Raw genomic sequence first — 13,535 nt, 5'->3', positions numbered from 1 at the left:
AAGTATTGAGCTACCTGGTGCGCGGAATAGTGTTATCCATCAAGCGAGCACGCCAAGCGTTAAGCTCTACGCGAAAAGACGGCGCTGGACAGCTCTGAAAGCAAGGGCCCACGTAAAAGATTTCCATCGAAGCGGAGGTGATGCGGCCAGCAGTGTAAACTTTGTCAAGAGTCCTAGACAGACTTTCAATCTTCTTGAATATCTCGTTCCCGAAGGCTCTTTTCCAACCCTTTCCTTTAATATAAAACGTCAATATAAGTGGAAATTGGTATGCAAAAAAAAAAGGGGGGGGGGGGGGCAAAATCGTCGTCATGATGCGATGTCCAAACATATAAAAATACAGTCGATCCCCGATATATAGAACCTGTATATTTAAAATTACTGCTTATATCGAACTCTCAGATTGTTTACTTTAAAATTCCATGCAAAAGTATAGGAGTTTTGCTCGCGTACATCGAACTTTCGCTCCACGGAACATTTGATATATTGAACTGCGCATCACGCCCCTGCAAGTGTTCTTGTCTTAATGGCGTCCCTTCGATAATTTTTTCCGCGCGGAACCGGGTCGGCTACATAACTTTGTGTACCTTTTGACAGCGCTAACGCTGTAAAACCGTTAAATAAGGTGAACATCGAGTTCGCTTGAAAGTGGCCTTCTGCCTTGCAAACTTGTTTCTAACGTGGCATTGCTGTCATGGGGAAAAGCCAAAATTCAATGCACGAGGTGTCGTGCGGTGAAGCCAACCGTGACGACCACAGGCTTGCAGCGGCTTTCGCGTGGCCTGCTTGCTATATCTTAACTGAGCTATCATGGCGTTCATGGTGTGCGAGTAGCATTATTATACCTCCTATGGTGAGCAGTGGCGTTTCCCAAAGCACCGTCCACAGCAGCTTTCACGTGAACCCCAAGTTCCCCTTACCAAAAATATTTCCCCATTTCTTAAACTAGACTCAAACCCACGATCTTTAGGTCGCAAGCCAGGCGGTTATCGGTCACCGTGCCACCGACTAGGCCACGTAAAACGTTGACTTTGCTGAAGTACGAGGGAGGAGGGGGTTTGATGTGGGGGTGTGTGTGTATGGTGCTGGCTTAATTGTTTCGTTTAGTTTGGTTGGGTTTGGTTTATGGGGTTTATTGTTTTAAAGCGACTCGGGTTATGAGGGACGACGTAGTGGAGGGCTCGAAAGTTTCGACAACCTGGAGTTCTTAACGAGAACCGACACCGCGCGGTAGGTATACACGGGCGCCTTGCTTTTCGCCTCCATCAAAAAGGAGCTGCCGCCGCTGGGATAAAACTCGTGTGCTTGGGATCAGCACTCCAGCGCCCAAGCCACTGAGAACAGACTGCGTGTGAAGAAGAACCGCTTCAGGGAGTCATCAACGCTATCGTGTCATGCCCTTAAGGCTTAGATGACGTGTCCGCCTTTTTTGTTTTAGCCTTCGAGCAGTACACTTCTGCAGATGATCAGTTGTACGGCGCTATAGACGTCTGAGCTAACGGGTTGTGCTTCCAGTCAACATTGGAAGTAAACCGCGCACAGAACAGCACTGGGTGCCAAGTGCTTATTTTTGTGCACCGATAAGCTACGGACCTAATCTAGGCGTTTGCTCCACCCGGATCAGTAAAACAAAAGCACACACAAATTGTGCATAGCGACGTTCTCGCCCACCTTTTCGCATGTTGCAGTTTGATCACAGGCCCCTCCTGCCGGCTGTGTCGCCTTGCATTCCTGCAAAGCCCGCACGGGGTTGATGAGGCCGACCGGCGAGGGGACACGAGGTGAAGATACCTGGTGAGACTCGTTCTGTGGGCGCCGCGTCTCAGGACACACGGACGTTTACGCTGTGTTTGTGCCTCCTTGCTTCGGAACGGCAGCCACGCTTGCCTCCATGCGCGCGTGCTTGCCACGCGTGATGATGATTGCAGTCAGGATGCTTATTTCTGGCATGCGGTCGTCGTTTTCTCTTTCCCGCCTTTGTTGGCTATCCTCCAGTCCTCTAGTCTTTTCTCGCTTAGCGGAAGTTAAAGCAGGCGAAAGCGATGCCATTGCTATTTCGTTTTCATTAAAGGTTTATTTCATTTCTCATTATAATTAGACCTCTGCCATTTGCCGCTGCTGCCACTGACCCCGGGAGAAGGGCCACATTAGCCGCCGCCCATGATGCCAGCGAACCACAGCATTGTATACGAACACGTCCCGCGTCCATGTCTGAGTACCGACGCCGATAAATGACGGAGCACGGCGACGCTGTTGACACCGATCTTTCATTGGCGTTAATTCATGCGTTTCGGCAGCGGGCACGGTTAGTCCGATGAATTTCGTCATGACTGATGTCGTAAAACGTAGTACCATGGGAAAATACAGCCGTCAGAGTCGAATAATGAAGGCTGATTGTACAGAGCGCGACTGGCGGCCGATTGTCTGTCGCACGCTAGGCTATCACGATCTCAGATGCGCATGAGCCAGTCCTGAGCCATTCTCGGCGGAATTGACACCTTGATGCCTAAGAAAGAAAGAAAGAAAGAAAGAAAGAAAGAAAGAAAGAAAGAAAGAAAGAAAGAAAAAGAAAGAAAGAAAGAAAGAAAGAAAGAAAGAAAGAAAGAAAGAAAGAAAGAAAGAAAGAAAGAAAGAAAGAAAGAAAGAAAGAAAGAAAGAAAGAAAGAAAGAAAGAAAGAAAGAAAGAAAGAAAGAAAGAAAGAAAGAAAGAAAGAAAGAAAGAAAGAAATCATGCACGGCCAAACCAAGTAAGCACCATGGTCAAACTTACCTCGTAAAGAAGGGTACAACAACGCGCAAGCTTTCTGCGCAGTTTCAGCACAAATGAGCCTCCGGTTGAGGCGGGAGAATTTTTCAAACGGGGGTTCGATAAAGTTTCAGAACACTGTACAATGAGCCAGCGCCACACACGAAAAAAACTATGTAAAAGATTAATGTTAATGTTCAACAGCCTTGGAAAGAAACAGCATTTTGCGATAGGTAGTCAGGGGGCTGGAAGTGGTGAGGGAATACGTTTTCTTAGGACAGGCAATAGTAGCCGCAGGTCCGGACCACGAAAAAGGCAAAGAACTAGAAGAATCGAATTGGGCTGGAGCGCGTTCGGCGAATACTGTCAGATTATCAACTGTTGGTTACCCGTATCCCTCAAGAGACAACTATATAACAGCTGTATCTTAACCGAACAATTATCCCTGGGAGAGAAACGCGGAAGCTAGCGAAAAGAGGTTATGGAGGACGCTCGGAAGAAGCATCATGGCCAGCGGAAGACGGGGAACAAGAGGCGACGGTACGGCGCCGGTTGGCCGGCAGCTCGAATCTGCGGGGGGTCTCTCTGCTCCGCGCCGCTTTCGCTAAGTAGACATTCGAGACGTCCTGCCGGCTACCCGGAGCGAGGGCCTCCACGGGCTCCCAACAGATGCCGAAGACACGCTCTCTATTCGGTTCGCGTTCATTTCGCGTGGAAAATAAAGGTCAGCTTTGATCCTGCGTTCTGTGTGGACGTGATTTTTTTCTGGCTCGATCCAGCACCGTGATCGCTACAATTGCAGAGCACTCAGAGAGCTTTAGAATAAAAATTAGTAAATATAACGTCAAGAGACAAGGATGGGGCCGAATGTGTCGATGAACAAACACCGGTTAATGACATTCTGATCGAAATCGAATGGGCATAGGCAGGTCACGTAATGCGACGACAAAATAACGGGTGGTCTCTAAGGGTAACAGACTGGATTCCAAGAGACGGCAAGCATACCAGAGGGCAGTAGAAAGCTAGGTGGGCAGATGAGATTAGTAAGTTAGCAAAGATGAAATGTACGCAGCTGACACAGCGCCGATATAATTGCAGGGAGATTAGAGAGGCATTTGCCCTATAGTGGGTGTAGTCAGGCTGATGATTGTGTTTATTATTATTATTATTATTATTATTATTATTATTATTATTATTATTATTATTATTATTATTATTATTATTATTATTATTATTATTATTATTATTATTATTATTATTATTATTATTATTATTATTATTATTATTATTATTGATATCCTGGAGTGCATCCTTCTGCGAATTCCGCGGAAGATCATGAGGGAATCAATTTCAAGTTTCTCTGCTTCTGTATTCTCACTCCCCTTTGGAGAGAATGCAGAGGCATTGTTTAGTTCTCTTTGTCCTCATGCTGTGGTATTCGGCCACTCGTTTTCTTCCTCTTTATTGGAGCGTCATAATCTGAACGGCCCTTTTATCCCATATTCCTCTTTCAAGTCATTGGTATTTACTTCAATTGTGCCTTTCCTCCTGCTTTTATTTGCCTACGTTCTCAAAATTGTTTTTAGCCCCGCCGTGGTGGTGCATTGTCGAGACGCGGTAGCACGCAATTGATAAATTAAACCCCGGTGAATCCCCTGGACCGAACGGGTTCAGTGCGACTTTTTATAAAGTACTTAAACACGAAATAGCACCTGTCCTAACGGTAATCTTTAACGAAGCCTTCAAAGAAAAGGTTGTTCTTCCGTCATAAGGATCGTCTCACACTGTGCTCATTCCGAAAACAAATGAAATAAGTAAGTTAAGACTGGTTACTGCATACCGGCCAATAGCGCTCATAAACGTGGAGTACAAAATTTATAAAGGTTCTAGGGCGAAGGTTGCAGACCGTAATTAGAGACATAGTTGGGCCTCACCAGACGTGTGGGATTAAAGGGCGCTCCCTTTTCACCAACTTTCATAAAGCGCGCAGTGTACTAGAATACTGTGATGACAGTAATGGTCGGGTGGCCTTTCTCCAGATTGACTTAGCAAAGGCATTCGACTGTGTCGCTCACGAACTGTGTTTTGCCATTTTAGACCACGTGAATGTCGGTTCTGTTCTCCGTGAGGGCGTGGCTTTGGCATACCGGAGCTGCACGACGAGATTGATTGTTAACAAATGTTTAGGGGCCCCCATCAGTGTACAGCGTTCCGTAAGCTAAGGCCGTCCTCTCAGCCCTCTTTTATTCTGCATCTATATAGAGACCCTTTGTTTGAAAATACTCAAGAATAATAGCATTCAGGGATTCAATGTACAAGCAGCCGAAGTAAAGCTGTTAGCGTATGCAGACGACATCGCTGTTTTTACCGATGATGAGGGGAGCATATGCCAAGCTGTGAAGTGTTTGCGCGAATTCAGTCGCGTCACCGGTAGTGGAGTTAACTGAAATGCCTCGGGCTTTGGCATGGAAGGTGGCCATCTACGCCTGAACGGTTTGCCAGTGTGCCTTGGACGACGACACCAGATAGGTACTTGGGAGTTCCGCTTATCGTGACAGTGAACAGTATTGGAGAGGGCAGGCTAAAGAGATAAAGGACAAAGCTGAAAAGTGGAGTGGGACCAATCTATCTATTTTCGCCAGGGCCACAGTTTGCAACTTGTTCTTTATCAGTAGGCTCTGGTATGTTATGCAGGTGTTGCACTGTTCACGGTTAAATATTCAGAAGCTGCACAGGAATTTCGCCGTATTTGTCTGGGCGTCTGAATGGGAGCGCTGCAGCCGGACTAACTGGTTCAGACGAGTAAAAGATGGTGGGCTAGGATTGGGCCACCTGTTTTTGCGACAGCTGGTCAGTCGTCTCTTGTTTCTTAGAGACACGACTGACCCTTTCCTACGCACCGTATGCCAAGTCAGACTGAGGCGGCTGCTACCGGAGTACGTTGTTTCAACTGAAGGTTTTTCCGCAGGGATTAAGGGCTTTTATAGAGAAGTCGTAACAAGTGTTCGGTTCCTTTCAGCACGGTTTTCAAGTGATTATTTGTCTACAGTAAAAAGAAAGAAATTGTACCGTGCATTGTGTGACATTATGTTCCCTGTGCCTTTGTACAGGGCCTTGTAGTACGATGGAGGCCCAGGTGCAGATGTTTTAAAAAGGGTAAAAAGAATGCAGGTGACGCCAGGAGCAAAAACCTTCTTTTTTAAATTGCACACCGGAACCTTGCCGGTAAAAACCTTTTTGGAGATAAAGGGATTACTCATACCCTGGGGATCACACTGTTTAATATGCAGGAAGCCAGAAACCATAGACCATGTTTTTTTACACTGTTGGGAAGGAGTATATTTTTGGGATGTATTGCAAAGAACGCTAATGAAAGATTTTCTGCTAGACCCGCATGGCATTCGGTACTTATGCGTAGAAAGTGAGGATGGGGTACCATTTGATTGACTTATGCTCATGGGTCTCCACTGCATATGGCGCTCCAGAATGGCGGGTTACTATTGCGATAAAGATGCACGGCCTGCCAGAATTTATTTTCGGGAAAGCGTGGACAGGTTTTTGGAAATCCAGAAAGCTGAAGCAGAACCTCCCAAGTGGCTCTCAAGGTTAGAGCCTTTGTTGTGTATGCGTGAATTTTAGTGTGTCATATGTAAATAGCGTATGTAAATAGCATTTGAGCTATTTTTGTTGATTTTGTTCTCGTGAAATGCAATGTGTCAAGACCAGGCAATAAAGAAAAAAAAAAAGCCGTGGTGGTGCAGGGGTTAGGGCGCTCATCTACTGCGCTCAAGGAAACCGGATCGAATATCGGCCGCGGCGGTCGCTTTTCAATGGAGGCGAAAGGCAAGGCACCCGTGTGCTGTGCGATGTCAGTGCACGTTAAAGAACCCCAGGTGGTCTAAATTTCCGAAGCCCTCCAATACAGCGTCTCTCATACCTTGAGTCGCTTTGGGACATTAAACTGCACAAGCCACAAACGAAACCAAAATTGTTTTAATCTGTTTTATTGATATTTTCACTTTAACCCTGTGTATTCGTGTGTGATCTTTTTTATCGCTTTCAATGATTTATGTATTGTATTTGACTGTATTTTGTTCTTTCCTCTTTTAGACGCTTTATTGTGTTATGTTTTTCAAGACATCTTCCTGCTTATTTTATGTAAATTCTATTTAATGTGTTATTTGTTCATTCTTTTGTCTTTTATCTGTGCGTGTAAATCTTACGCAGGCATTTTTACCCTTCTTTGTTCTGCAGCACCAAGACCATTAAGTTGTCCCTACTCACATTAAAAATAAAAATTTATTTATTTATTTATTTATTTATTTATTTATTTATTTATTTATTTATTTATTTATTTATTTATTTATTTATTTATTTATTTATTTATTTATTTATTTATTTATTTATTTATTTATTACTTCCTCAAACTAGCCAGGTCATCAAAAAGCTCACCCACACAGAGTGAGCATTTTGGTGATAATAATAATAAATAACCAAATTGCAGGTAGTATTCAGAAACCGTATTGCCTCTCAACACCAGCAGCAACGCTCAAGATTTCGCATTTCGCTAGTCCAGTTTCTACAATGCTCTCAAAGTTCTTCTGTATGGAGGAGTACGGCTGCTGTGCAGCCACTATCCATTACTTCCCAGTACTTTCATATATGGCTCATCTAAGTTCTGATTTCGCAATGCCTGTATGACTGTTGAGGTTTCGATTGAGTCGAACGCTTTCTTGTAATCAACGAATTCTCTGCATAAGGGTTGCTTATGTTCCGAGCATTTTGCTATCACCCGGTTGATAGTATGAATATAATCGATGATACATTGGCCTTTACGTAATCCTGCCGGAAGCTTTGGTTGATTGAAGTCAATCTTAGGTTGCCCGGAATCTACTAGCAAATACCTTGTACGTGACGGATTGTACGCTGATTGTTTGAAATTCTAACTTAAGGTCTTTGACGTCTCCTTTTTAATTAATTAAGATAAAGTCAGCATTCTTCCAAGATTCCGGTATCGTCGAGATCATGAGGCATTGCTCGCACAGTATGGCCAGTTATTTTAGCACGATATCCCTTATTTTAGCAGGATATCCTTCAACAAATCTACGGTTAGCTGATCTTCTCCTGCTGCTTCCTCCTTTTCATAGCTTCTAAAGCACACTTAGTTCTTTGTTACTGGCGGAATGCCTGATTTCCCTGCATACTGTCATTCTCATCCTGGTTAGTTCACTTACTGTATGGATCATTGTATAACTCCTCGGCTGCTTCGACTATAATATCTATATTGTTGATGGCACTGCCCGCATTGCCTCCTCAACGCATGCGTCTTATTTTTGCTTATGCCTATATTCCGATTGGTCATTTTTAGGCTACCGCCATTCTTCAGAGCATGCGTGATTTTCATCGTCATATACTTCCTCATGTCGGACACTTTACGCTTGTTGATTAGCTTTGATAACTTTGCCAGTTTTATCCTGTCTGCTGGGTGGAAGGCTTTCATGCTTTGGCGTTTCTTACTCATATTTTTAGTCTGTAAACAGTTTGGTAGTATTCTATCTTGCCGTCTACTTCTACTGCACTCTCAGAATGTACCTGAAATTATATTTCATTGCTTCTAATTTTGCACTCCTCGGTTAAAGGTGAATACACGCTGTACAGCGAGATCCTATATTCCTCTAATTTCCCCCTCACCACTAATTCATTGATGGGCTTCTTCGTTACAATATGTCCCGTCCTCTTCGCATCTAGTAAGTTCTAGATTATAAACATTACCATATCCTACGTTCATTGTATAGAAACTTGTACCTCTGCACCCAGCATAATGGCAGAGAGTCGATTTCATTTTGTCTCCCCATTCGGCCGTTTTCATGTCGACTTTCGGTTATTCCGTTTTCTGAAGGAGGTATTCACGAATCATTGCGTTCTGCGAGCTCAACTTCTCCCTGCTGTATCTAGACCAAATGCTATTCTTGCCCACTTCCTGATCTTCAGCCTGCTTCTTTCCTACCTTGGCACTGAAGTCTCCCATTAGTACAGTATACGGAGTTTTTGCTTTTACCCAGCTTTCGACCTGTTCATAACTGGATATAGGCGCCTAAGCCTGTGCAAATTAACCTTGTGAGGCTGAATTACTGCGCTATTCAAACAAAGCATTAGAAGTGGCGCAACCGCGAGAGTTATAGCGAGAGCTAAATATTCAATCAGTCAAAACAAAGACTTTCTTGTTATGTACGATGACGGTAGAGCTCGTGCGCCTGTTCACATGTTTGTAAAGATAGACAGTATAGAGAATTCCCGACATCGGTTAGAATTTATTATCGAGCTTTCTTCCAATCTATATGTACTTGTCGACAATGATTGTCAGCAGCCCGATGAATACGGTGCACAGCGCTGCGTAGTTCCAGGTGGCGGAGGAGGCGGCGCAGTATGGCAGGCGCATCTGCTTCCTGTAGCCTTCATAAATTCCGTTGAATAGTCGGTCATGGCTGCAGCTGTAAGCCTTCAGAACCGAGGCCAGGCACCCTTTGTACGTGTTCAGGTCGCTGCAAGAACCATATTGCATTTGCTCACATTCTGGAGTGCCATTCTATCGGGGATTTGTTTTCCCCGCTAACTGCTTTCGAGAACCTGTCTATAGCGATATCCAACGACAAGCATCTCTACAGTGTTATCACGGTGTGCCTATAAAAGAAGTCTGCTCCCCCAGACCCTTAAGACTGCGACGCTTTTAAGCGGTCATGCACTGCATAAGTCGAAACACTTGAGCAAGCCGGTTGAACTGGACCCCCAGCGACGCAACGATAGCATGATTGCACTAGGCTTAAGACTTCCCGTAAGTATTATAAAGCAAAATACCTGCAGAATTGCTTCACCCCCGCGCTGCTGCTGTCAAGTGGTAGACCCACGTCACTGACATTAGGCCACCGGAGAAGAAGACCCTTCAAGGTTGCGTTGCAGAGACCCAGTGCGAGCTTGACCTGCTCGATGGGGCAGTCTGGAACGAATCGAACGGTGACTGACTGCCTGAAATTAAAAGCACGTTCGCTTACCATCGTTGGCCAATTCAGACTTGTTAGCCGCTACGACGTTCTCCATCCTGGCTAGCGCAGCTCCCCTGAAGTGATGAAACATGTCGAGCCCATTGGGGAACATGGCAAGCTCCGAATTCTCTACGTATTCATTCCCAAAGAAGTAATCGTCGTCCCCAGCTGTCTTCTTCCCGTGAGCCTTCTTGGCGAGCTGTTCGAGCTTTTGGAGCTCAGCGATGCGACTCTTGTGCTTCTCTCGGGCTGCTTGAGCCTCGCTGTCATTTGGCTTGAAGAACTGCAGTAGGGCCTGTGGAGTGGTCTCGTTCGACGACGTCTCGTTGGCTAACACAGCCTCGGCCGTGGGACCTTGTTTCAGGTGCTGAGCAAGCGGCCGCCAACCGGCCCTGCTGGGGCCTTCGCTGTGTGCCTTTTGGTAGAGAGCGTCGGAACTCTCGTAGTCGCTTTCCTCTTCCACATCGTCCGGGTGCACCGCTATGACTCTGGGGCCAGCAAACACGGCCTTTCTTCCCTCTAGCGACTCGTCGTAGTAGTAGCCGGCGCTCTCGTCGTTTTTCTCGTAAAGGCCAAGGTCGACACGCCAGCTTCGAAGGCCGCTTGATCCAGACAATTGCTTGTATAGCTGAAAAAGTACGAACATTAGAATGCCGCCAATATTTCACTTTTTCTCGCTACTTAGCGTACTGTCGTTCCCCGAAAACTGCAGCAACGGAAGTGCCCCCCCAGGGTGCGTCACTGAGAAATAAAACACAACCTTACGTTTTTTTCGAGCATGAAGCGCAGCACGGAAACAGAAATGCAATATTAATGAAATAGTAAAAAAGAGTAAAGCATGTTAAAAGGCAATTGCTGCTGAGAGCTGTCTCTGAACGCAACCTAAAAGAAACATACACTCACTGAAGACTGGCAATAATCACGGTGATGGTAATTTTATGACACTATACAATCACATCTTGGCTGCGTTCGCGGCTGGTTTTGCTGCTGTTAAGAACAAAAACATGGTATTATGCAACATAAAGGGGACTAACCGCAGGAAATATGGTCGTAGTTTATTCCAACGTTGTGATTGTTACCGCAGGAAATATGGTCGAAGTTTATTTGAACGCTGTGATTTTTAAAAATTAAAAGTTGCACCTAAAGGAATCGAAATGTCTTACAATCAGGTACATGGTGTTTATCCATTGCGCCACTAAAGATGGCGCGATGGACGCAACTAGCATAACCAGAGGATTACTGCAAGCAATTTTAATCCAGCAAACTATTCGTGTATGCATTTCAGTTTATGCACTGCGATGTATACTCAGAAAACATAGCTTTATTGACTTCCCTTTTGGTGTATTTTATTTTTTAATGACGCCACCTGGCACTTCCGTTGCTGCAGTTTTCAGGGAATGGCAATACGCCACTACTTACTGTTTTCGGGTGCGGTCTGAGCATGCGTTGGCTGCCTTTTGCACGGCGGTTCATCTCCATCGGTCCTTCCACGAGGCAGCGGATGTCATAAGCGTCTTCAAGCACTTTCTTGTACACCTTGATTTCCGAATGAACATTGATATCACCGTAGCAACCGGTTCCCTCGACCGAGTCTTCAAGACAGGTGTGCAGTCGTGAAACGTGGCTGTCGTGAGAGAAAGAATCATCATGAAGCCGCGCCACGCCAGATTCACAAGGCGTTTCGTATTGTAGCCTGGCTGGCAATCGTGCTTTCGCCAGTCACGAATCGGTCTCGGATAAAACAAAAAGGGCACTTGAGCAGTGCCCACTTACCCACAAGGTACAGGCTGTGGAGGTGAGAACTCGCGCTCCGTGTCAGCAAGGTCTTGGAAGCTTATCGAGCATCGCAGGGCCCTCTTAAGTGCCTTGCTTCGCTGGCAGCCTGGTTTCACGTATGCTGCTACGGCTTGCATATGTGGCATTCCTGAAAAGGTGAGCGATTTCAATGCCTGCGACTGTGTCAACGAGTAATCTCTCAATTACCTGCCTCTCCGGGACACTGCCGATGCTTGGAGGACGTAATAACAGTGAGGAATTTTTTTGAATGTTCAGTGAATTCAATGTTTGTGCAGTTGCTTTTGTGCTGCGCAGCCACCAGGCATCGGTTGACGTCGATGAATGCACTGTTTAGCAAAGAAATCGGTTCGTCAAGATATGCATTTTCTTGGGAGAGTGCAAAAGCATTACCTGCAGACGTCATCGTGGTTTGTCCATGGCGCTGGCGTCTTCAGTTCCATCATGGCGAAGTAAGTTGCGTAGCAAACGACGGAGGCAATCGATGCTTTGTGCGCGTCGCAGGCGCCTTGGGCCTCGTCTGCAATCCTGGCCCGCGGCGGTGGGGTCGCATCTCCGTAAATGGCGCATGGGTTCTGGTACCAGCTTAGCATCAAGCTTTCGATTAACTTCACAGTGACGAGAATAGGGTCGTCCTTGGCATCGCCACTTTCGCAGTTCAGCTCTTTCCTAGCCTTCACAACGCAATCGCGGTAGTTCATGAAGCACCTGTAAGAAGAAAAAAAGGGATCATTGGTTTTGAGGGATAACCGCCATAAGCGCAGCATATCGGTCACTCACTGGCATGGATTTTGACCGTGCAGGATGAACTCGTGCATGGCTACGCCGCATGTGAACATCCGTCGAAGTAGCGTCCGGTTTGCGCATTTATCGGGAAACCTATAGCCAGTGTCGAGTTTCGGCTCGCAGGGATCGTCAACCTTCCTCATGCGTCCCTCGGCGTTTGCAGAGTCATTATCGGAACCCTTGTCAGCAGCGTTCCTCACACCGACCAAGTTTTGGTATGGGATGCTTTTTGTAAATGCGCTAGAATTGTTGCCTGCGGACGCCTTGTCCTCGAAGAAAGCTTTCCTGTTTGCTTCGATTGCGGGGAGGTTCGGAGTTTGGTTGCCACCTTCATAGAGTTCATTGACTGCGGAAGCGTTCTTCGGAGTAACTTCAGTAACTAAGCTCTTATTGGAAATTGGTAAATCAGCCTGACTCGAGGTTGAGGAGGTGTTCTTATGTGCACTAAGGTTTTTCTCAGGTTCAAAGCTGGCGTTCTTTGCCGCTAAGGAGGTGATGTTTTTGCTTTCCAAGGCCGCGTTGCAGGTTTCTCGGTAAGTGCCTAAGATGCTGCTCGTGAAAAACTTCACTGTAGGGGTCAAGAGCGTTGTGTCGTTAGTGCATATGGTGTTCTTGAGGGCGTCCTCTAGACAGGTCTCAAAGGTTTTCACCGGGCTGAAAAATCAAAGTAGCATGTAAAAAGGGCTTTCTTGTAGTACAGTTAAATGATCTGCAAGTAGCAAAATTGCAACGCACCTGCAGGTAGATGGTTCCGACCGGAGCGTGTCACTTACGAAGTCAGCGTAGAAGGGTAGCGAGCAACGAGTATAGCTTTTGGCGAGCTGTATGTAATTGCATTGCGTGGCATTGTTTCCGGTAGCTGCACTCGTAAACTTTCCGGAAGACAATTCTGCAATGGATGGAACGTTCGTAATAACTTTTCAAAAGGTCGTAAACAGGTGGCCTGTGAATTGTCGCGAGATATGATCGCTTCCCACCTTTTATAGCCAGATTTTTTATCGGAGCTCCGCGAGATCCACGGCTGACGAAGAGTAATGCGCACAGCGCTACCAGCTTGAGGTCCATGCTTGCAGATGGAGGCGTCCTCGAACGGTGGCCCTCTGTGCGATAACGGAACCCAAAGAGCACATACTTTGTCTCACGCTACATACGTAGGGCAGATCGGAACC

The 13,535-nt window shown here is 46.0% G+C and overlaps 1 protein-coding gene and 1 pseudogene across 1 annotated transcript; one reads left to right on the top strand and one right to left on the bottom strand.

The window, feature by feature from the left end:
* The first annotated feature begins 5,434 nt into the window (after nucleotides 1–5,434).
* Nucleotides 5,435–6,385, top strand: LOC146205392 (uncharacterized; annotated as a pseudogene).
* A 2,695-nt stretch (nucleotides 6,386–9,080) lies between these two features.
* LOC146205391 (uncharacterized) lies at nucleotides 9,081–13,431 on the bottom strand. The gene is made up of 10 exons (XM_084586911.1): nucleotides 13,344–13,431; nucleotides 13,102–13,255; nucleotides 12,361–13,020; nucleotides 11,974–12,288; nucleotides 11,770–11,909; nucleotides 11,560–11,710; nucleotides 11,206–11,410; nucleotides 9,796–10,414; nucleotides 9,602–9,740; nucleotides 9,081–9,288 (listed from the first exon to the last, which is right to left on the bottom strand). The coding sequence occupies exons 1-10, from the start codon at nucleotides 13,429–13,431 to the stop codon at nucleotides 9,081–9,083; spliced, it is 2,679 nt and encodes an 892-aa protein (XP_084443037.1).
* Nucleotides 13,432–13,535: the final 104 nt, after the last annotated feature.

The sequence above is a fragment of the Amblyomma maculatum genome, chromosome 1 (genome assembly GCF_055883805.1).
Source record: "Amblyomma maculatum isolate TAMU_Amacu chromosome 1, ASM5588380v1, whole genome shotgun sequence".
Lineage (NCBI taxonomy): Eukaryota > Metazoa > Arthropoda > Arachnida > Ixodida > Ixodidae > Amblyomma > Amblyomma maculatum.
The sequence above is the reverse complement of the archived record's forward strand: the minus strand, read 5'-3'. Positions and strand labels throughout refer to the sequence as shown.